Consider the following 21,442-nt stretch of genomic DNA (forward strand, 5'->3'; position numbering starts at 1 on the left):
GTTATTTATCATATTTATTAATTGAACCATACAAAGTATCATAATTAACAAATATGCCCCTAAAATTCTTTCTTTACAATTTCGCCCTTACTTAGTGAAAAATTCACAAATAGACATAGTCTAATTTGAGAATTATAATTGATTAATCAAAACCAATTACATGAGTCTTACAAGCAATATTATCTCAACTAGTGCGGGGACCATGGGTCTATATAACCGAGCTTCCAATAAGTAGTTCAAGAATTTATTACTAAAATTTACTAACTTATTAATTCTTCGTTGAATCCACGCATAGAACTTAGAATTGCACTCTCAGTTATATAGAATGCTCTATATGTTCCACCATATAGATACATCATTAGTTATCCATTGTTATAATCCTAATTTAATTACTGATCCTCTATATGAATGATCTACACTGTAAAGGGATTAAATTACCGTTACACCTTACAATGTATTTATTCCTTATAACACTTGACACCGTATACATGATATTTCAACTTATGTGAAATGAGTACTCCACCATTTATGTTCGTTTGGTCAAGCTCGAAGGAGATCATCTTTTACTTTCTATTCGCCAGATAGAAGTTATAGATTCCATATTTATGTTAGCGCTCCCACTCAATTGCACTACCGTGTTCCCAAAATGTACGTATCACCCTGATCCAAAAGTAGGCTTAACTAACAAATCAAAGAACACGAATAACACTCTTGAGATTGAACCTAATCATATCAGGATTAAGAACATTTGATCTAGGATCAACTAGGCGATATTGACTTGAATAGATATTACGGTAAATTTAATAAATCTAAGTCAAAGTTCAATATCGGCCCCTTCCGATGCATGCTCCATGCATCCAACCTGAGCTTTACTTTAACCAATGCTCTGGAAAGAACATAGCACTTCTCCAAATGCAAGTAAACTCTGTTGTAGATTATCATATCAGTAAAACCCTATGTCTGATAAATTTAAGAAACTTTATTCACATAGTCATGTTTACTTTCCAATGTGTTGACAACACAATAAACAAGATCAAGTATGTGAAAAGGGTTTCAGATGAATTCATACATTATGTACATATAATCATGAAATAAATCATGTGAACTATGCAACATTAAATGTTATTTCTGATCTATATTAATAAGTAAATTTGATTATATTGAAATGAGTTTTATTTAGGGCATAAAACCCAACATAAAACTGTCTTTATCATTAAGTATGTTGAATTCCATCTTGTAACACAATCAAGAGACAACTTTTAGTACATGTGACTCCAAGGTGACGAGCATTCTCCTCAAATTTCTCATACCGTTTTGGTGTGCCTGACTAATAAGCGACACTATCTCGAATCTTATCAATGCTATCACTGATAACAGACAAACCACCTCTAACAATTAAATTCAAAATATGCGCACAACGCATGTGAAGCAGCTCTCCATTCAAAATAAAGCAACTAGAATCAAATTTTTGCTTCAAAAGTGGAATTATTGCATCGTTAGTGGATGCATTATCAAGTGTCACCGTACTAACCTTATCTTCAATGCTCCATTCAGACAATGAAGAACTTAGTGCATCTGTAAGTGCTGGAGCGTCATGTGGGCATGGTACATACTTAAAGCTTATAATCCGACTATGTAAGGTCCAAGCATCGTCTATAAAATGAGCTGTAATAGCCATATATCCTCTCTTTTGATGATTGACAGTCCACATATCGGTGGTTAAAGCTATTTTACTTTAATTTTTCTTCAAAATTTCTCCACATTTTTCCGTCTCAAACTTATGTATCTTCATAATGTCAAACCTTATTGTATTCCTTGACATCAATTGAAACACAGGAGAAATCGTGTTTGCAAAATCTATAAATCCACTGTGTTCAACCATCGATAAAGGGTACTCATGTAGAATAATCATATGAGCTAACTTTTTTCTTCCTTGTTCTTGATCAAGATTGTAGGTGACTACAAGACTTGCAATGGCATTTGCACGTTGTTCTTTCAACACTGGACATTGATCTACATGAAGATTTAAATGCTTAGTCCTCTTATTTTTTCCTGCCGCCATGTGCCTCCCACAGTGATTGTACATTGCTTTCAATACATTGTCAATCGTTTGCAAAGTAAAGTAATCCCATGCAGGAGATCTTCTCTTTTTCTTATTTGTTGTCTCTCCACTCTGAGTTTCATCTATTCTATCACTAGACTCTACTTCTTCTGATGTAACAAATTCGGCACCCCCAAAACTAGAATTCATTTGGCCAGACATATAACCTACATTTAACATCATACTCAATTATATAAAAACTAATGCAGACAAAATACATCTATAAAAAGTTGGATAGCATTTCTCAACCATTTGTTAATTTCAACTATAATCAATAAAACAATACACTAGTTCTCATCCTTATATCACCGCAGCACACAAATTTTCTCAGAACTTACTTCACTATGGATGAATATATAAGATATTCAAACTCTTCTATAAGAAAAGTTATAGTGTATTCCTTTAATAATTCTAAGAAAACTTACAAATTGTTGCTTATCTCTAAGTCCAAGATTATCAAGCAGATCTTGTACCTCAACTTCACTATCAGTCTGCACAAAGTGGAAAATCCTTTAAATTTCAACACCATAAATAGCAAAGCAAGGCAACTCGAAGACAAGAAAAGAGTATGGATTAAATTACACTAACAGCTAGAGAAATCAAGGACAAATGGTCAAATTGTAAAAAAAAACATTGACGAGAAATATGTGGGCAATAGTAGATGGTCAAAATTTATTAGATAAAGCCTAAAGGGTATCGATTAGTTTTTAAAGATATGCAAAGTTTTAGCTACGATTACAAGATCAAAAGTGGTCACACCAATTATAGAGCTTATATTTCTACTAAACACAGTATATTAAAAGTGAGTAAAAAATAATACTTGTAAAGAATATCTCTTTCATCAAAAAATATCTTCATCCCAAATCAAATCTCAGTGCAGCTAATAAATTGGTGAAAATTTAATCGGAACCAGTAAGAGAAGGCCATGACATCAACCATTATATGTATATTAAGAAACGAAAGTATGAACATGAAAACCCATCAAATAAAAACAATAAAAGAAGATTCAATTCAATAGATATAGAAGTATATTTACACATATATATTATATATACGATTCAAGTTGTACTTACTCTTCTTCCTTCGTTCTTCCTTCTTCCTTCAGGTATAATATATATAATCAGATTCAATCACCTACATCAACATTATACACATATAAAACTCATTCAAAGAAGTAAAAGCCAAAAGTAATATAAATCAATTTTCATCGGTGTAACGGTAGAAAATTAAAAATAGAATAAGAAAAAGCTTTGATACAGTCGTAAATCGTGATTTTATAAATTTTCAATTTCCGTCGTGAGAATCATAGTAGAAAGAGTTATTATCAAACTTTGATTATATGGAGAACCGACGAAGTGGCACAGAAAACGCACTGTGAGCAATAAAACACACAAGATACCTTATTGAGATGAGAGGAAGAGAACCGGCGAAGTGGGCAAGCCAGAGGACCCCATTGGAGCGGCCACAGTAGAGAAGTTTAGGGGTTTTTCTGTGAAAGAATTGTGTTTAGCCACATATAGAAAGGGGACGGAGAAGAAGAATCAGACGAGAGAGACCTGGGTGTTAGAGGAATTTGGATTTTCTCGGGAAAATGAGGAGAAGAAAATGAGATTTGGTGAAATTGGGATTTAATTTAGGGTAGATTCAAATTTTTTTTTTTTTAAATATATTAAAAAATAATTTTTTTTTTAAAAAAACATATATTTAAAACGGATCAGGTCAGATCCGATCCGTAAAAAATTTAAGCGGGGCGGGTGGGATCTGATCCAAGATCCAATAACTATTCGAATGTTTCGGATCAGTAATGATCCGTCACTGATCCGATCCGAATGAATGGATCTTTTTGCCAAGCCTAATCAAGCTTGCCTCTTTTCTCTTTTGGAATGTGACTGTAGCATATGCAGCCGAAGACTTTGAGATGCTTTGCTGATGGCTTACGTCCGCTCCAAGCTTCGATTGACGTCTTATTTTGCACGGCTTTGGTTGGACATCGGTTGAGCAAGTAGACTGTAGTGCTTACTGCCTCTGCCCAAAATTGTTTTGGGAGACTTTTCTCTAGCAGCATGGCTCTTGTTGCCTCCATAACAGTCCTGTTTTTCCTTCTAGATACGCCATATTGTTCTGGTGCGTATCCAACAGTGAGTTGGTGCTCCATCCCTTCATCTTCACAAAACTTGTTAAATTCATTAGAAGTGTATTCTTTGCCTCTATCACTTATAATTGTCTTGATGTAGTCACTGCTTTGTTTTTCAACACGGGATTTGAAATTTTTGAAAATATCGAAGACTTGCGATTTTTGTTGTATAAAATAAACCAATGTCATTCTAGTAAAGTCATCAATGAAGAGAATGAAGTACCTGTTTTGGTCATTCGATGGAGTGCGCATTGCCCCACAGACGTCAGTATGGACTAGCTCCAGTGGCTTTTTGACTCTCCAAGTTTTGCCAGATGGAAAAAGCTGTCGATGTTGTTTCCCAAGCATGCATCATTCGCAGACTGTGTTGATCTCCTTAATTGTTGGGAGGTCTCGCATCATATTCTTCTGCTTGAGGATCTTTAGCCCATGGATAAGCTAATTTTCACAACAAGTTTTTGGCACGTGTTTGGCTAACTTGGAGAAAGTGTTAAAGAGGTGTGAAGAAAAAAATTTGGTACTCAATTGGGAGAAATTTCATTTTATGGTAAAAGAAGCATTGTTTTGGGTCACAAGGTTTCTCACAAGAGTATTGAGGTGGACAAGACTAAGTTGGAAGTCATTGAAAAGCCGCCTCCTACCACAGTCAAGGGTATTAGAAGCTTCCTTGGACATGCGGGGTTCTATAGAAGGTTCATCAAAGATTTTTCGAAGATTTTAAAGCCTCTTTGTTCATTGTTGGAACAAAATTGGCCATTTGAGTTCACTAAGGAGTGTCATGAGGCTTTTGTGACTTTGAAAAAGGCATTGGTGACAGCCCCAGTTATTGTAGCTCCGGATTGGACTTTGCCATTTGAGTTGATGTGTGAAGCTAGTAATTTTGCTATTGGTGTAGTACTTGGACAGCGAAGAGAAAAGACTTTCCATTCTATTTACTATGCAACCAAGACTCATTGATGCTCAAATTCATTACTCAACCACCGAAAAGGAGCTGCTGGCTGTGGTATTTGCTTTTGACAAGTTCCGATCTTATCTTGTGGGAACAAAGGTGATTGTCTACACCGACCATTCAGCCATCAAATATTTAATTGCCAAGAAAGATGCGAAGCCAAGACTCATTCGTTGGGTGTTACTTCTTCAAGAGTTTGATTTAGAAATCCGAAATAGAAAAGGGACGGAGAACCAAGTGGCTGACCACTTATCTCGGCTGGAAACAGGTGTTGAAAAGGAAGACAAAATGCAAATTCAAGAGATTTTCCCGGATGAGCAGCTGCTTGTTGTAACCCAATCAATCACTCCTTGGTATGCTGATTTTGTAAATTACTTAGTGAGCGCGATGCAGCCTCCTGAACTGAATAGGTAGTATCTAAAAAAATTCTTTCATGAAGTGAAATTCTACTATTGGGATGAGCCTTACTTGTATAGACAGTGTGCGGATCGCATAATGTGGCGGTGTGTGCCGGAAGGGGAAGTTGCAAGCATCCTAGAGCATTGTAATTCATCTCCTTATGGTGGACATTTTGGTGGTCAAAGAATAGCAGCAAAAGTCTTCCAATCGGGGTATTATTGGCCTTCCATTTTCAAGGATGCTCATGATTTTGCAAGAAGTTGTGATCGTTGCCAAAGAGTTGGCAATATTTCAGCAAGAAATGAAATGCCATTGAATTGCATCCTTGAAGTGGAACTTTTTGATGTTTGGGGAATCGACTTCATGGGGCCATTCCCTCCATTTTTTGGGAATCTTTACATATTGGTGGTCGTAGATTATGTTTCTAAATGGGTGGAAGCAATAGCTAGTCCAACAAATGATGCCAAGGTGGTGATGAAATTTTTGCATAGGAATGTCTTCACAAGATTCGGGACACCGAGAGCATTGATTAGTGATGAAGGGACACACTTTGTGAACAAAGTCTTGGCTGCCCTTTTAGCCAAGTATAGTGTGAAGCACAAAATAGCCACCGCTTATCACCCACAGACCAACGGGCAAGCTGAAATTTCCAATAGAGAAATCAAGGGAATTCTTGAAAAAGTGGTGAATCCTAGCAGAAAAGATTGGTCCCAGCGATTAGATGACTCACTTTGGGCCTACCGTATCGCATTAAAAACTCCTCTAGGCATGTCTCCTTATCGTCTAGTTTATGGGAAGGCATGTCATCTTCCCATAGAGTTGGAACACAAGGTATTTTGGGCATTAAAGAACCTGAATTTTGATCTTTCAGCTGCAGGAAAGGCCCGAAAATTGCCATTAAAAGTTAGATGAGTTGCGCTTGTTTGTCTATGAAAATGCTAAGTTGTACAACGAAAAGATGAAGAAGTGGCATGATAGTAGAATCAAAGAGAGAGTTTTTGTGAAAAATCAGCAAGTGTTGTTGTTTAACTCAAGATTGAAGCTATTTTCGGGAAAGCTTAAGTCCCGTTGGTCGGGTCCATTTACGGTGATGGAAGTGTATCCTTTCGGGGCTGTTGTGGTGAAAAATAAAAAGTCCTGAAGAGAATTCAAGGTCAATGGACAACGATTGAAACATTATTAGGGAGAAGAGGTCAATCGAGAAAAGACTTCTATCTCCTTGGAGGATGCTTGATGTTTGTAAGTTGGCGGTGCCAAAAGAAAAAGAAAAAAAAATTGAATTGAGAAAAAAAAAATGAAAAAAAAAATTCAATGAAGGCACCCCAAGAAAACAAAAAGAAAAAAAAATATATATATAAATATACATATATACACACTTATATAACTACATATATATAATTTTAATTTTCTCGTTACTAAGGGATTGCTGCAATATGGTGTGAGCGGATTTGTATGTTGAAGCAGTAGGCCCCAGTACAGCATTAGATCAGCATCACTTCAACATTTTGAAACAGGGATGACAAAAAAATGAAATTGCTGAAGTAATGCTGTAGTGATGCTGTAACGGCTGGGAGTATTAAGTTGTGTTTAAAATACTTAGAGTTCAATTGAAGCAAGGGTTCGAAAAAAATAAAATAAAAAAAAACTTCTTTTACTTACATAAATATACATATAACATATATCAATATATACTAATATAAATAAAAACATATTGTAGTATTTTGATTTCTATTTTTATTTGTTTCTTACTCTATTTTATTTTTTATTTTGTTTTAATTTTTCTTCATCAGAAAACCCTCAAATCAACCATTAACACTCAACAACTTAACCCTAACCTCACCATTCCCATCCCCACGAAGCATAGCCTCCACCATTGCACCCATCCACACCTTAGCCGCATCTTCACCTTCACCAACCCAGCCCACACGAAGCCCTACCACCATCAATCTCATCTCCGTCCATCACTCTCAAAATCACCATCTTCACCATCGCCACCATCTCCGAACGAGACACCAGCCACCACCATTGTTACCACCGTCCCTTCTACAGAAAACGCGACCGATCAACTCGACCTAAGCACCAACCCGAACCTCCGCCTGACTCCGAGATCTCCACGAGCCACCGTCCTAACTCAACTACAAACCAACACTGCTTTCAGCCATTCCCATATTCGTCGACAGCACCCAAGCAGCAGTCAACACCGCCTTCACGAGCTCCAGTTTGCACAGCCAACCGAGGCACGCACCACCGAGTTCCGTTCACCACGCACCATTCTCAACAGCAAGAAATCGAGCAGCTGCACAACAACGCCTGTACGCAGTCAAAGCCAAGCCAACGAATCGGAGCCCGTACATTTCAGCCAAGCAGAAGTAATTCCGGGTTTGTGAATTTAAATCGAAAATCTATTTGGTTGGAATGTATTATTTGGTGAACATTGTTGTCTGTGCTATCTGAATATTTTTATAGAGTAGTATTTGATTTGTTTTGCTAATCTGTTAGTATACTGGTGTTAATTGAGGCTGTTGAGAGAAAATGTGTGGCTGAATTTTACTAAAACAAAGATCAAAATGTCAAAAATCAAGAGGTGTGCTCATAAGCCTCCGCAAAAAGATGCTCGAGAAGCTAAAAAATTTATTTCGGACGCTGATGAAAAAAAATATCTTGATTCGGTTCGCCACAAGGAATTTTATGTTGAGCGAGGAATGATAGTAGGAGATGAAGACTTCGGTAGCATGCCGCCATGGCTAATAAAGAACATAAAAAAAAGGAATTGGTTACATTGTGTGAAGATCCGGCCTCAGCAATTTGTCAAGTGGTAAAGGAATTTTATGCAAATTTTCTGGCACATGAATTACCAGCTGAGATTACGGTGCAAGAGGTTAAAGTAAAATTTTCCGACAGAGATATCAATCATTACTACCAGCTCAAAAATGTGACTTGTGAGTTCTCTAAAGACAGTGGTAAGCTCACTGATGAGCTAATGCACAAGATTGTGCCCGAATTGGCAACTCCATAAGAAGAGTGGGAAATAGATGGGCATGGTGTGTTTTCGTTTCAAACGGACTGATCTGAAACACGATATCAAGTGTTTATATAATTTCGTTCAATCCACTCTGCTGCCTACGTCACATGACTCCACAGTGAGTCGGGAAAGGATGTGGATGCTATATTGCATCGTGAAAGGCAAAAAGATTAATGTCGGCAAGATGATAGCTAAAGAGATCTTTGAATGTGCATACTGGGTCAAAGGGAAATTGTTTTTCCCATACCTCATTATTGAGATGTGTAGATGCGCTAATGTATCGATGTTGACTGACGAGGATCCGGTTCCAAGAAAGGGAGTAGTAAGCTTCGGGCCTGCTGGTGCCCCGAAACGTACCACCGCATCCACTGCTGCAGCTTCCACTTCAAGGGATCCAATGGATGAGCGGATGGCCAAGCATGAGGCTCTACAACAACAGATGTGTGAGCGGCTGCAGTCTCACTGGAACTATGAAAGGGAGTGAGATGCGTGGATGATGCAAAATCTTCGTCGCAACCAGACTAAAACAGCCGCTGCATTTCCCGCTTTCCCGGAGGAAATCCTTGCGCTTTGGTGCTCCGTTGATAATGAAGAAAGGGACTCCGGTGGTGGAGAGTCGGATTGTTGAGGGAGTATTTCTTTTCTCTTTAGTTAATTAGCTTAGTTTGACTGTTATGTGTTGTGCTGTTGAAATAAGTGTGCTAGTTTAAGTGTTGCTTCTGTTTGTGTGTCTACTGTTGTTGTTGAATTTAGTATAGTGTGTAATAAGTATTAGGTGAATTAGATGTGTATTAATCATGTTGTTTTGTTATGTTTGTGATGGTTCGTTTTAGCTTGCGAATGAGAAAATTAGTGCTTGTATTTTTAGCTTGGTTTAGGGTAACGCTCGATGATGAAAAAATATCCATTTTTCTTCATTTGTGGAGTGCTTTGGTTTGTGTGTTGAAAAATGCTAATTTTAAGTGTTATTCTTGTCTAAATGCTAGCCCATGAGCATTTTTCAACACACAAACCAACGCAGCCCACAAATGGAGAAAAATGGATATTTTTTCATCATCGAGTGTTACCTTAAACCAAGCTGAAAAATACAAGCACTAATTTTCTCATTCGCAAGCTAAAACAGAACATCACAAACATGACAAAACAACATGATTAATACACATCTAATTTACCTAATACTTATTACACACAATACTAAATTCAACAACAACAGTAGACACACAAAGTAATAAACACAAACAGAAGCAACACTTAAACTAGCACACTTATTTCAACAACACAACACATAACAGTCAAACTAAGCTAATTAACTAAGGAGAAAGGAAATACTCCCTCAACAATCCGACTCTCCACCACCGGAGTCCCTTTCTTCGTTATCAACGGAGCACCAAGGCGCAAGGATTTTCTCCGGGAAAGCGGGAAATGCAGCGGCTGTTTTAGGCTGGTTGCGACAAAGATTTTGCATCATCCACGCATCTCGCTCCCTTTCATAGTTCTAGCGAGACTGCAGCCGCTCACACATCTGTTGTTGTAGAGCCTCATGCTTGGCCATGCGCTCATCCATTGGATCCCTTGAAGTGGATGCAGTGGTACGTTTCGGGGCAAGAGCAGGCCCGAAGCTAACTACTCCCTTTCTTGGAACCGGATCCTCGTCAGTCAACATCGGTACATTAGCGCATCTCAGTATTGAGGCATGGGAAAAACAATTTCCCTTTGACCCAGTGTGCACATTCAAAGATCTCTTTAGCTATCATCTTGCCGACATTAATCTTCTTGCCTTTCACGATGCAATATAGCATCCACATCCTTTCCCGACTCACTGTGGAGTCATGTGACGTAGGCAGCAGAGTGGATTGAACGAAATTATATAAACACTTGATATCGTGTTTCAGATCAGCCCGTTTGAAACGAAACACACCATGCCCATCTATTTCCCACTCTGCTTCTGGAGTTGCCAATTCGGGCACAATCTTGTGCATTAGCTCATCAGTGAGCTTACCACTGTCTTTAGAGAACTCACAAGTCACATTTTTGAGCTGGTAGTAATGATTGATATCTCTGTTGGAAAATTTTACTTTAACCTCTCGCACCTTAATCTCAGCTGGCAATTCATGTGCCAGAAAATTTGCGTAAAATTCCTTTACCACTTGACAAACTGCGGAGGCCGGATCTTCACACAATTGTAACCAATTTCTCTTTTTTATGTTCTCTATTAGCCATGGCGGCATGCTACCGAAGTCCTCATCTCTTACTATCGTTCCTCGCTCGACATAAAATTCCTTGTGGCGAACCGAATCAAGATATTTTTTTTCAGCATCGTCCGAAATAAATTTTTTAGCTTCTCGAGCATCTTTCTGCGAAGGCTTATGAGCACACCTCTTGATTTTTGGCATTTTGACCTCTGTTTTAGTAAAATTCATCCACACAAAGTTTCTCTCAACAGCCCCAATTAACACCAGTACACTAACAGATTAGCAAAAAAAATCAAGTACTACTCCACCATAAAATAGCACAGACCACAATGTTCACCAAATAATACATTCCAACCAAATAGATTTTCAATTTAAATTCACAAGCTCGGAATTACTTCTGCTTGGCTGAAATGTGCGGGCTCCGATTCGTTGGCTTGGCTTTGACTGCGTACAGGTATTGTTGTGCAGCTGCTCGATTTCTTGCTGCTGAGAATGGTGCGTGGTGAACGGAACTCGTTGGTGCGTGCCTCGGTTGGCTGTGCAAACTGGAGCTCGTGAAGATGGTGTTGACTGCTGCTTGGGTGCTGTCGACGGAGATGGGAATGGCTGAAGGCAGTGTTGGTTTGTAGTTGAGTTAGGACAGTGGCTCGTGGAGATCTCGAAGTCAGGCGGAGGTTCGGGTTGGTGCTTAGGCCAAGTTGATCGGTCGCGTTTTCTATAGAGGGGACGGTGGTGGCTGGTGTCTTGTTCGGAGATGGTGGCGAAGGTGATTTTGAGAGTTATGGACGAAGATGAGATTGATGGTGGTAGGGCTTCGTGTGGGCTGGGTTGGTGAAGGTGAAGATGCAGCTAAGGTGTGGATGGGTGCAATGGTGGAGGCTATGCTTCGTGGGGATGGGAATGGTGAGGTTAGGGTTAAGTTATTAAGTGTTAATGGTTGATTTGGGGGTTTTCTGATGAAGAAAAATAAAATAGAGTAATAAAAAAAATAAAAATAGAAATCAAAATACTACAATATGTGTTTATTTATATTAGTATATATTGATGTATGTTATATGTATATTTATGTAAGTAAAAGAATTTTTTTTTTCAAACCCCTGCTTCAATTGAACTCCCAGTATTTTAAACACAACTTAATACTCTCAGCAGTTAGAGCATTACTTTAGCAATTTCATTTTTTTGCCATCCATGCTTTAAAATGCTGAAGTGATGCTGATCCAATGCTGTACTGGGGTCTACTGCTTCAACATACAAATCTGCTCACACCATATTGCAGCAGTCCCTTTTTTTCTGTCATTCCATTCTTTGCACCTGAAATCAAGATCACCACACCATTGCAAATTCATTAGTAACGAGAAAATTAGAATTATATATATGTAGTTGTGTAAGTGTGTATATATGTATATTTATATATATATTTTTTTTCTTTTCTCTTTTGTTTTTCTTTTTTTTTTCTTAGGGTGCCTTCATTAAATTTTTTTTTTTTCATTTTTTTTTCTCAATTCAATCTTTTTTTTTTTCTTTTTCTTTTGGCACCGCCAACTTACAAACATCAAGCATCCTCCAAGGAGATAGAAGTCTTTTCTCGATTGACCTCTTCTCCCCAATAATGTTTCAATCGTTGTCCATTGACCTTGAATTCTCTTTCGGACTTTTCATCTTTCACCACAACAGCCCCGAAAGGATACACTTCCATCACCGTAAATGGACCCGACCAACGGGACTTAAGCTTTCCCGGAAATAGCTTCAATCTTGAGTTAAACAACAACACTTGCTGATTTTTCACAAAAACTCTCTCTTTGATCCTACTATCATGTCACTTCTTCATCTTTTCCTTGTACAACTTGGCATTTTCATAGGCAAACAAGCGCAACTCATCTAACTCATTTAATTGCAATTTTTGGGCCTTTCCCGCAGCTGAAAGATCAAAATTCAGGTTCTTTAATGCCCAAAATGCCTTGAGTTCCAACTCCATGGGAAGATGACATGCCTTCCCATAAACTAGGCGATAAGGAGACATGCCTAGAGTAGTTTTTAATGCGGTACGGTAGGCCCAAAGTGAGTCATCTAATCGCTGGGACCAATCTTTTCTGCTAGGATTCACCACTTTTTCAAGAATTCCCTATACTTGGCTAAAAGGGCAGCCAATACTTTGTTCACAAAGTGTGTCCCTTCATCACTAATCAATGCTCTCGGTGTCCCGAATCTTGTGAAGACATTCCTATGCAAAAATTTCATCACCACCTTGGCATCATTTATTGGACTAGCTATTGCTTCCACCCATTTAGAAACATAATCTACGACCACCAATATGTAAAGATTCTCAAAAGATGGAGGGAATGGCCACATGAAGTCGATTCCCCAAACATCAAAAAGTTCCACTTCAAGGATGCAATTCAATGGCATTTCATTTCTTGCTGAAATATTGCCAACTCTTTGGCAACGATCACAACTTCTTGCAAAATCATGAGCATCCTTGAAAATGGAAGGCCAATAATACCCCGATTGGAAGACTTTTGTTGCTGTTCGTTGACCACCAAAATGTCCACCATAAGGAGATGAATGACAATGCTCTAGGATGCTTGCAACACACCGCCGCATTATGCGATCCGCACACTGTCTATACAAGTAAGGTTCATCCCAATAGTAGAATTTCACTTCATGAAAGAATTTTTTTAGTTGCTGCCTATTCAGTTCAGGAGGCTGATCCCACTCACTAAGTAATTTACAAAATCAGCATACCAAGGAGTGATTGATTGGGTTACAACAAGCAGCTGCTCATTCGGAAAAGTCTCTTGAATTTGCATTTTGTCTTCCTTTTGAACACCTGTTTTCAGCCGAGATAAGTGGTCAGCCACTTGGTTCTCCGTCCCTTATCTATCTCAGATTTCTAAATCAAACTCTTGAAGAAGTAACACCCAACGAATGAGTCTTGGCTTCGCATCTTTCTTGGCAATTAAATATTTGATGGCTGAATGGTCGGTGTAGACAATCACCTTTGTTCCCACAAGATAAGATCGGAACTTGTCAAAAGCAAATACCACAACCAGCAGCTCCTTTTCGGTGGTTGAGTAATGAATTTGAGCATCAATGAGAGTCTTGGTTGTATAGTAAATAGAATGGAAAATCTTTTCTCTTCGCTGTCCAAGTACTACACCAATAGCAAAATTACTAGCGTCACGCATCAACTCAAATGGCAAAGTCCAATCCGGAGCTACAATAACTGGGGCTGTCACCAATGCCTTTTTCAAAGTCACAAAAGCCTCATGACACTCCTTAGTGAACTCAAATGGTCGATTTTGTTCGAACAATGAACAAATAGGCTTTTAAATCTTTAAAAAATCTTTGATGAACCTTTTATAGAACCCCACATGTCCAAGGAAGCTTCTAATACCCTTGACTATGGTAGGAGGCAGTAGCTTTTCAATGACTTCCAACTTAGCCTTGTCCACCTCAATACCCTTGTGAGAAACCTTGTGACCCAAAACAATGCCTTTTTTTACCATAAAATGGCATTTCTCCCAATTGAGTACCAAATTTGTTTTTTCATACCTCTTTAACACTTTCTCTAAGTTAGCCAAACACGTGCCAAAAGATTCCCCAAATACTGAAAAATCATCCATGAAGATCTCAAGAATACTCTCCGCCATATCTGAAAAATTGTCATCATACACCGTTGGAAGGTGGCGGGAGAGTTGCATAGCCCAAATGGCATCCTCTTAAAGGCAAATGTGCCATACGGACAAGTGAAGGTTGTTTTCTCTTGGTCCTCCAGCGCTATAGAAATTTGATTGTAGCCCGAATAACCATCAAGGAAACAATAAAACTCTTTACTCGCCAAACGATCCAACATTTGGTCAATAAATGGCAGCGGGAAATGATCCTTCCTAGTTGCATTATTCAGCTTCCGGTAGTCCATACACACCCTCCAACCAGTCACGGTTCTAGTAGGAATCAATTCATTGTTCTTGTTAGCCACCACCGTGATTTCTTCTTTCTTTGGCACACATTGAACAGGACTAACCCATGAACTATCTGAAATTGGGTATACAATACCATAATCCAGCCACTTTATTACTTCTTTTCGCACTACTTCCTTCATAACAGGATTCAACCTTCGTTGATGCTCAATGGAGTTACTACAGCCAGCTTCTAGGAGTATCTCGTGCGTGCAAATCGTTGGACTAATTCCTTTTATGTCTGCCATAGTCCACCCAATTGCTCTTTTATGTTTCTTCAACATTTCTAGCAACAAACCTTCAGTTTCAGCTTCCAACCATGCTGAAATAATTACTGGCAGCGTTTCATTCTCCCCCAAATAGGCATATTTTAGGTGACTTGGCAAGGGCTTTAGCTCTAGTTTAGGTGGTTCTTGGATGGAAGGTTTTAGAGGCTTGAAATTGCTTTCCTTCAACTCTAAAGACTCAAAAGCTCTCTTGAATTTAGGGAAAGGCTGCATTGGCTCAACCTAAGAAACTTGGGTTTCTTCGTCTTCACTCAAGGCTTCAAGATCTTCAAGAGAACTTATCACCCTTTCATCCTTCCACACTTTCTTGTGAAAACTTTCAGCCATAATGGAATCAATTACACTCAAACGCGAACATTCTTCAATTTCATCCGGGAATCTCATAGCATTGAAGACATTGAAAGTGACTTTTTGATCATTCACCCTCATAGTGAGTTCTCCATTTTGTACATCAATCAAAGTTCTTCCGGTGGCGAGGAATGGCCTTCCCAAAATAATAGGGACTTCTCTATCGGCCTCATAGTCAAGGATATTGAAATCCGCCGGAAAAATAAACTTATCCACTTGCACCAACACATCTTCAATCTTCCAATCCGGATGCGCCATTGAACGATCCACTAATTGCAAAGTGATGGTGGTTGGCCTTGCTTCTCCAATTCTCAACTTCCTAAAAATGGACATAGGCATGAGATTAATGCTAGCTCCCAAGTTACAAAGAGCTCTTCCAACCTCTCGACCCCCAATAGAAATTGGAATTGTAAAGCTGCCCGGATCTTTCAATTTGGGTGGGATTGTACTTTTCAACATAGCACTACAACCGTCTGTCAAAGCAACCGTTTCAAATTCGCTAAGCCTCCTTTTCTTTGTCAAAATATCCTTCAAAAATTTCACATAAGTTGGCATTTGCTCCAAAGCTTCCACTAATGGTATATTGATGTGGAGCTGCTTTAGAACATCAAGAAATCTCCGGAATTGACCATCGTCTTGTTGCTTCTTGAACCGTTGAGGAAATGGTGGAGGTGGCTTTTGCAAAGACTTTTCTGCAGCAGAATGCTGACTGGATGTTGTAACTACTAGGGGAATTTCAGCAGCTGAAATTGCTGGTTTTTTCTTCATTTCCCCCTCTTTTTGGATTGAAGAAGGCTCCTTACTGCCTGTTGCAGCCACATTTGACTCGATTATTTTTCCACTTCTTAAGGTTATCGTTTTGCAATGTTCTTTGCCATCTCTTCTTGGGTTTTCAGTCTCACTAGGCAAAGTGCCTTGTGGTCTATTCTTCAAATCATTGGCCAATTGCCTCAATTGAATTTCAAGACTCCGAAGAGATGCTGCCTGGCTTTGAATTACAGCGTCATTCTTGGCCATATAATCTCTCATTAAACTCTCCAAAGAACTTGTTTGAGAGCCTTGAGGTTGGTGTGGTTGTTGAGGTCTTGGTTGTTGAGAAAATCCCGGTGAAAATGATTGTTTTCCTTGTGCTTGTGCTCCACTTGAACTTGCCCCTTGACCTCCCCATGAAAAGTTTGGATGATGCTTCCATGCCGGATTGTAGGAGTTTGAGTATGGATTGTTGTTGCGGTTGAAGTTTTGATTACCCACATAGCAAACCGAAGCTGGATTTGAAGGGCAATTTTCAAAAGTATGCCCATCACCACAATACACACAAGAAATTTCTGCCCTTTGAATGGTAGCGGTTGGTTGTACACTTCCTCCCATATTCATGTTCTTCAAAATGTTGGTCATTGAGGCCATTTGAGCGGTTAGAGCGGTCAAAGCATCTACTTCAAGAACACCTGCTACTTATCGGCTTGTAGGAGCTCTATTAGTTGACCATTGATAGTTGTTGCTAGCTATCCTTTTCAAAATCTCAAAAGCTTCATTGTAAAACTTGGAAAGAATGGCTCCATTAGCGGAAGCATCCAACACCATCCTAGATGTCGCATTGAGACCATTGTAAAATGTCTCAAGTTGGATACAATGAGGAATACCATGGTGTGGGCACTTCCTCAACAACTCCTTGAATCTTTCCCATGCAACACTAGTAGTCTCATCTTCCAATTGTTGAAAGGACATGATCTCACTTCAAAATTTTGCATTTTTTGTTGGAGGAAAGTACTTTCTCAAGAATTTTTCAGCCAAGTCATTCCAATTAGTCACCGAATCGGGAGGAAGAGTATTAAGCCTCGCTCTAGCCCGATCCCTCAAGGAAAATGAGAACAACTTCAACCTTAAAGTCTCTTCACTTAGTCCTTGTAGCTTGAAAGAGTCACTCACCTCGAAAAATGAGGGAATATGGAGGTGAGGATCTTCCGTCGGCCACCCACCAAATTGACCAACCGTTTGGAGCATTTGAAACATGACGGGCTTGAGTTCAAAGTGAGGTGCTTGGATTTCGGGTCTCACAATACCCGAATTAAGCTCATTGAACATAGGGGCTGCATACTCTCTTATTGCTCGGGCTCTATCATCGGCCAAAGCAATAGGATTAGCATCATTATGAGCACCCCCAACTTCAAACCCATCGGTCATATTGCAGTGTTTTTTAGCCTTTTGTTCCTTCCTTCTTTGTCTGAAAGTGCGTTCAATTTCGGGGTCAATAGGAGCAAGTTCAAGGTCTTCTTCGTGCTCGTTCATACACTAGTTTACACCTGAAAAAGAAAAATTCCGCGCACCAAATAGGATTAGAAATTTAGCCAGAAAATAAATTGCAAAATAGTTGATAATACACAATTTTTAGTTTCAATCCCCCGCAACGGCGCCAAAAACTTGTTGTGAAAATTATATACGCAAGTATACGTAGTCAAACAAGTAATAAAGTGATAAGTAAGATCGTCTCCACATGAATTGCAAACAAAAATATGTTGTGAAACCAACTAATTACAACTTAAAGTAAAAAAGAAATAACATGAAAATGAGTGAGCAATGATTCAAAATTAAAATAACAGTAATTAAACTTGCTAAAATTAATTCTATTACTGCTAGAAAAATTGCTTACAAGATAAAAAAAAAATATGGTAAAAATGGCTTGAATAGCTAATTTCTTCTAGTCAGGTTTTTTCCCAGGTGTTATAGCATCAGTTCAGCATTACTCTAGCATTCTGCACAGAGATAACAAAAAATTCCTCTAGGCTTGTGAGAATTTTCTAACACTCACAAATTTAATTCTACCATTTAGCTCAATATATTCCTATATCAAACCAGCTAGCAGAACACTATTCAAACATTAATTTTGTAAGTTATGCAAGGTAAATGAAATATTCCTATTCCACTTACAAAGAAAAGCCTAAATCTAGGTTTTCACTTGCTCCATTCAAGTTGAACTACTAGATCCAGCCCTTCCGGTACAAGATCTAGCTTAGCAAATTGTTATTCATGGCCAAGAAACAACAATCAATTAAAATGAATCTCACTTGAATGAACAAAGGCAAAACAAATGCTAAAGTAAGCTTAAAAATTAATCATACCCAACATAGAAGTTCATAGCCATTCAAGCCTAAAAAATCTAGCTCATAGTTAAGTAAGAAAACAAAATCCAAGCTGAAAAAGATTCATCCATGGCTTCTGCCCGTATGTTTTTACAGTTCACAAAGTTTGAAATATCTAAAGACAAGAAATAACGAAAGGAAAATAAAAGGAAAGGAAAAGATAAAGGGAAGATAAAAGAAATTCAAACACAAGAGCTTGTGTCCTTCTCCCTTGCACTTGGTCCCCCTTTTTCTTCTTCCTCCCCTGTCCTTCTGCAATTACTCCTTTCAAATAAAAAAATTGGCAACTCACGTAATGGTCATAAAAGATGGTGTACTTCCTTCTTTCTCTTCTTTTAGGTGTTGGGTTTTTAGGGTACAAACATTTATACCCCAAAATAGAAGTCCAAACTTTTCCACTTTGGCCCACTAGGTTTAGTCCCTTTTCTTCCACATCAGCCAGCTGGTGTAATTTGAGTGACTTGACCGAATTTGCTGAGGTGGATAAGTGAAACTCGTGTTTCCACGTCACTGTCAGGATGCTGAATTCGCTTTAGCATTGCTTCAGCAATCTGTCCCAATTTCAACTTGTGTTCCTTTTCTTCCTTGCTTCCTTTTCTTTTTCCTATCAATTTAATTCTTCCTTTTTCAACAACAAACAAGCACAATTAATTGGAAAAACACACCCAACAATATCAATATTTACAAGACTTAAAAGTTAGCTTACTAAATAGAAAATAACACTAAAACTAACTAAAATTAAGCAAACAAACACATTTCCACTACTCTTCTCACAATACTTTTAGTTTAAAAGCATAAAAATAACTCTATACCATAGAGTTATCAGAAGTTGAAGTGACCAAACCTTCTATGTCATAGCCATGACTCATCTGTTTGCGCTTGCATTGTCACATTGCTTGCATATCTCCATTGTATGGGAAAGCATATGTTTTCTTTCATTTTTACCTTTGCAATTTGAAAGGATTTATCTTGCTTATCATATATTGTGCTAGAATTTCCTTCAAAATGCAAAGAGTACCGTTTTTCAATCATTTGACCTACGCTAAGTAGGTTTTGATCAATGTTGGGTACCAAGAGTACATCATTGATGTATCTCTTCCCCTTTTTAGTGTCAATGGAAATTGTGCCTTTGCCGACTGCTTTCATGAAGTCACCATTACCGATATTGACTTTAGTCTTGGATCTATCAAGACTACAAAAGATGCTTTTGTTTTTCGTCGTGTGGTTACTGCAACCACTATCAAGACACCAAGTATCTTTTCCTTATTCTGTTGCAGCTTGGCAGACGTAGATGATATTATTTTCATCATTTTTCTCTTCGAAAAAATTAGCTTGATGGGATTTCTTTAAATGACAAGTTTTTTCAATGTGGCCAAATTTTTTACAATTTTGGCACTGTGATTTTCTTTTAAACCAGCAGTCTTTCTCCAAGTGACTTTTTCTTTTACAAATGTCACATGGAGGATACTTGTCATTATTTTCTTTTCGTTTTTCTTGTATCTTTTTCCCATCAGCTTTTGGTTTTTGAGACCGCTGATTGATTTTAGACTGAAAGGCATTTTCAACTTCACTTTCCTTATGTCTTTCTCGTCTACTTTCATATGCTTCAAGAGAGCCCATTAGTTCAGTTGGTGAAAGAGTTTCTAAATCTTTAGTTTCCTCTATCACTGAAACTATTGAATCATATTTTTCTGTACAAGAAATTAGTATCTTTTGTACTATATTCTTGTCAGAAATTATTTCTCCATAGGCTCCCATTTGATTTACTATTTCTTTAATTCTAGAATAGTAATCTTTTGCAGTCTCATTATCTTTCATTTTAAGATTCTCAAAATCTCTTCTGAGCTTTTGTAATCTAACAGTGCGTACCTTGACTGTTCCTTGGAACTCCTCCTGCAGCGTGTCCCATGCTTCTTTTGTCGTTGTTGCACTCATAATTCATGGAAAAAGATTGTCTGCCATAGCTTGTTGCAAGCAGTATAATGCATGAGAATCTTTTTGTTGATTATCCTCGAGTGCCTTCTTTTGATCTTCCGAAAGAGATGTAATATCTTTCGGAATAGTGTTTCCTTCTTCAACAATTTTCCATAGATTTTGTGATCGAAAATAGGTCCTCATTTTGATGGACCAAAAATCATAATTTTCTCCATGGAAAATTAGAAGAGGTAGTGAAGAGCGATTGTACTCCGAACTCATGTTGATGAGCAAAAAAGATGATATATGATCGAACGGGGCTCTGATACCAATGATGGTTTGAGAATAAATTTGTATTGGTTTAGATTTGTATGGGATGCAGGGCCGGCCAGAGGGTGGGGCAGCCGGGGCCTCGGCCCCAGGCCCCATAATTTTGGAGGCCCCGAAAAAATTAAAATTAATATATATACATATAAAAACGTATAATATATAAATACTTAATTCAACAAATCATATAAAAAATGTGTAGCACAAATGGTAAGTGGAGTTTTTTTTGGATTTGAGGCTTAAGGTTCGAACCTCCCCACACCCATTTTTTATACTTTTTATTATTTGTGATAAATAACCATTATGTTAGAAAATTCCAAACGTGGCAATGCCCACCTATCTACATTAATGCACCACACAAAAAGCCTATTTTAGTGCACAGGCCTAATTATGTGGTATATGAAAAGATTATTTGTTTGATAAAACCAACCAATTAATTAGTTGGCTCTTAAGTAAAAAAAAAATAAAATAAATTATTGGCATATGAAAAGATTGAACCGTAGGTGCACCATTAATTAATTTTTTTTTTCAGTGATATAAAAAAGCCTATATATATGTTCTCTTTTACAATTTTAAACACAATACACTAATATAAGTTATACTATATCTTTTATATTCTAAAATCTTCCGAAAGAGATGTAATATCTTTCGGAATAGTGTTTCCTTCTTCAAC

General features: G+C 38.0%; 2 protein-coding genes and 1 non-coding gene across 3 annotated transcripts; 1 reads left to right on the forward strand and 2 right to left on the reverse strand.

Moving 5' to 3' along the window:
- Positions 1-12,349: 12,349 nt before the first annotated feature.
- On the reverse strand, positions 12,350-12,817 carry LOC115719527 (uncharacterized). The gene is made up of 2 exons (XM_030648611.2): positions 12,663-12,817; positions 12,350-12,548 (listed from the first exon to the last, which is right to left on the reverse strand). The coding sequence occupies exons 1-2, from the start codon at positions 12,815-12,817 to the stop codon at positions 12,350-12,352; spliced, it is 354 nt and encodes a 117-aa protein (XP_030504471.2).
- Positions 12,818-15,265: 2,448 nt separating this feature from the next.
- Positions 15,266-16,795, reverse strand: LOC133032188 (uncharacterized). The gene has a single exon (XM_061106055.1). The coding sequence runs from the start codon at positions 16,793-16,795 to the stop codon at positions 15,266-15,268; it is 1,530 nt and encodes a 509-aa protein (XP_060962038.1).
- Positions 16,796-17,027: 232 nt separating this feature from the next.
- On the forward strand, positions 17,028-17,134 carry LOC115703310 (small nucleolar RNA R71). The gene has a single exon (XR_004009086.2). It is a non-coding gene; the product is annotated as a small nucleolar RNA R71 (small nucleolar RNA).
- Positions 17,135-21,442: the final 4,308 nt, after the last annotated feature.

The sequence above is a fragment of the Cannabis sativa genome, chromosome X (assembly GCF_029168945.1).
Source record: "Cannabis sativa cultivar Pink pepper isolate KNU-18-1 chromosome X, ASM2916894v1, whole genome shotgun sequence".
NCBI lineage: Eukaryota > Viridiplantae > Streptophyta > Magnoliopsida > Rosales > Cannabaceae > Cannabis > Cannabis sativa.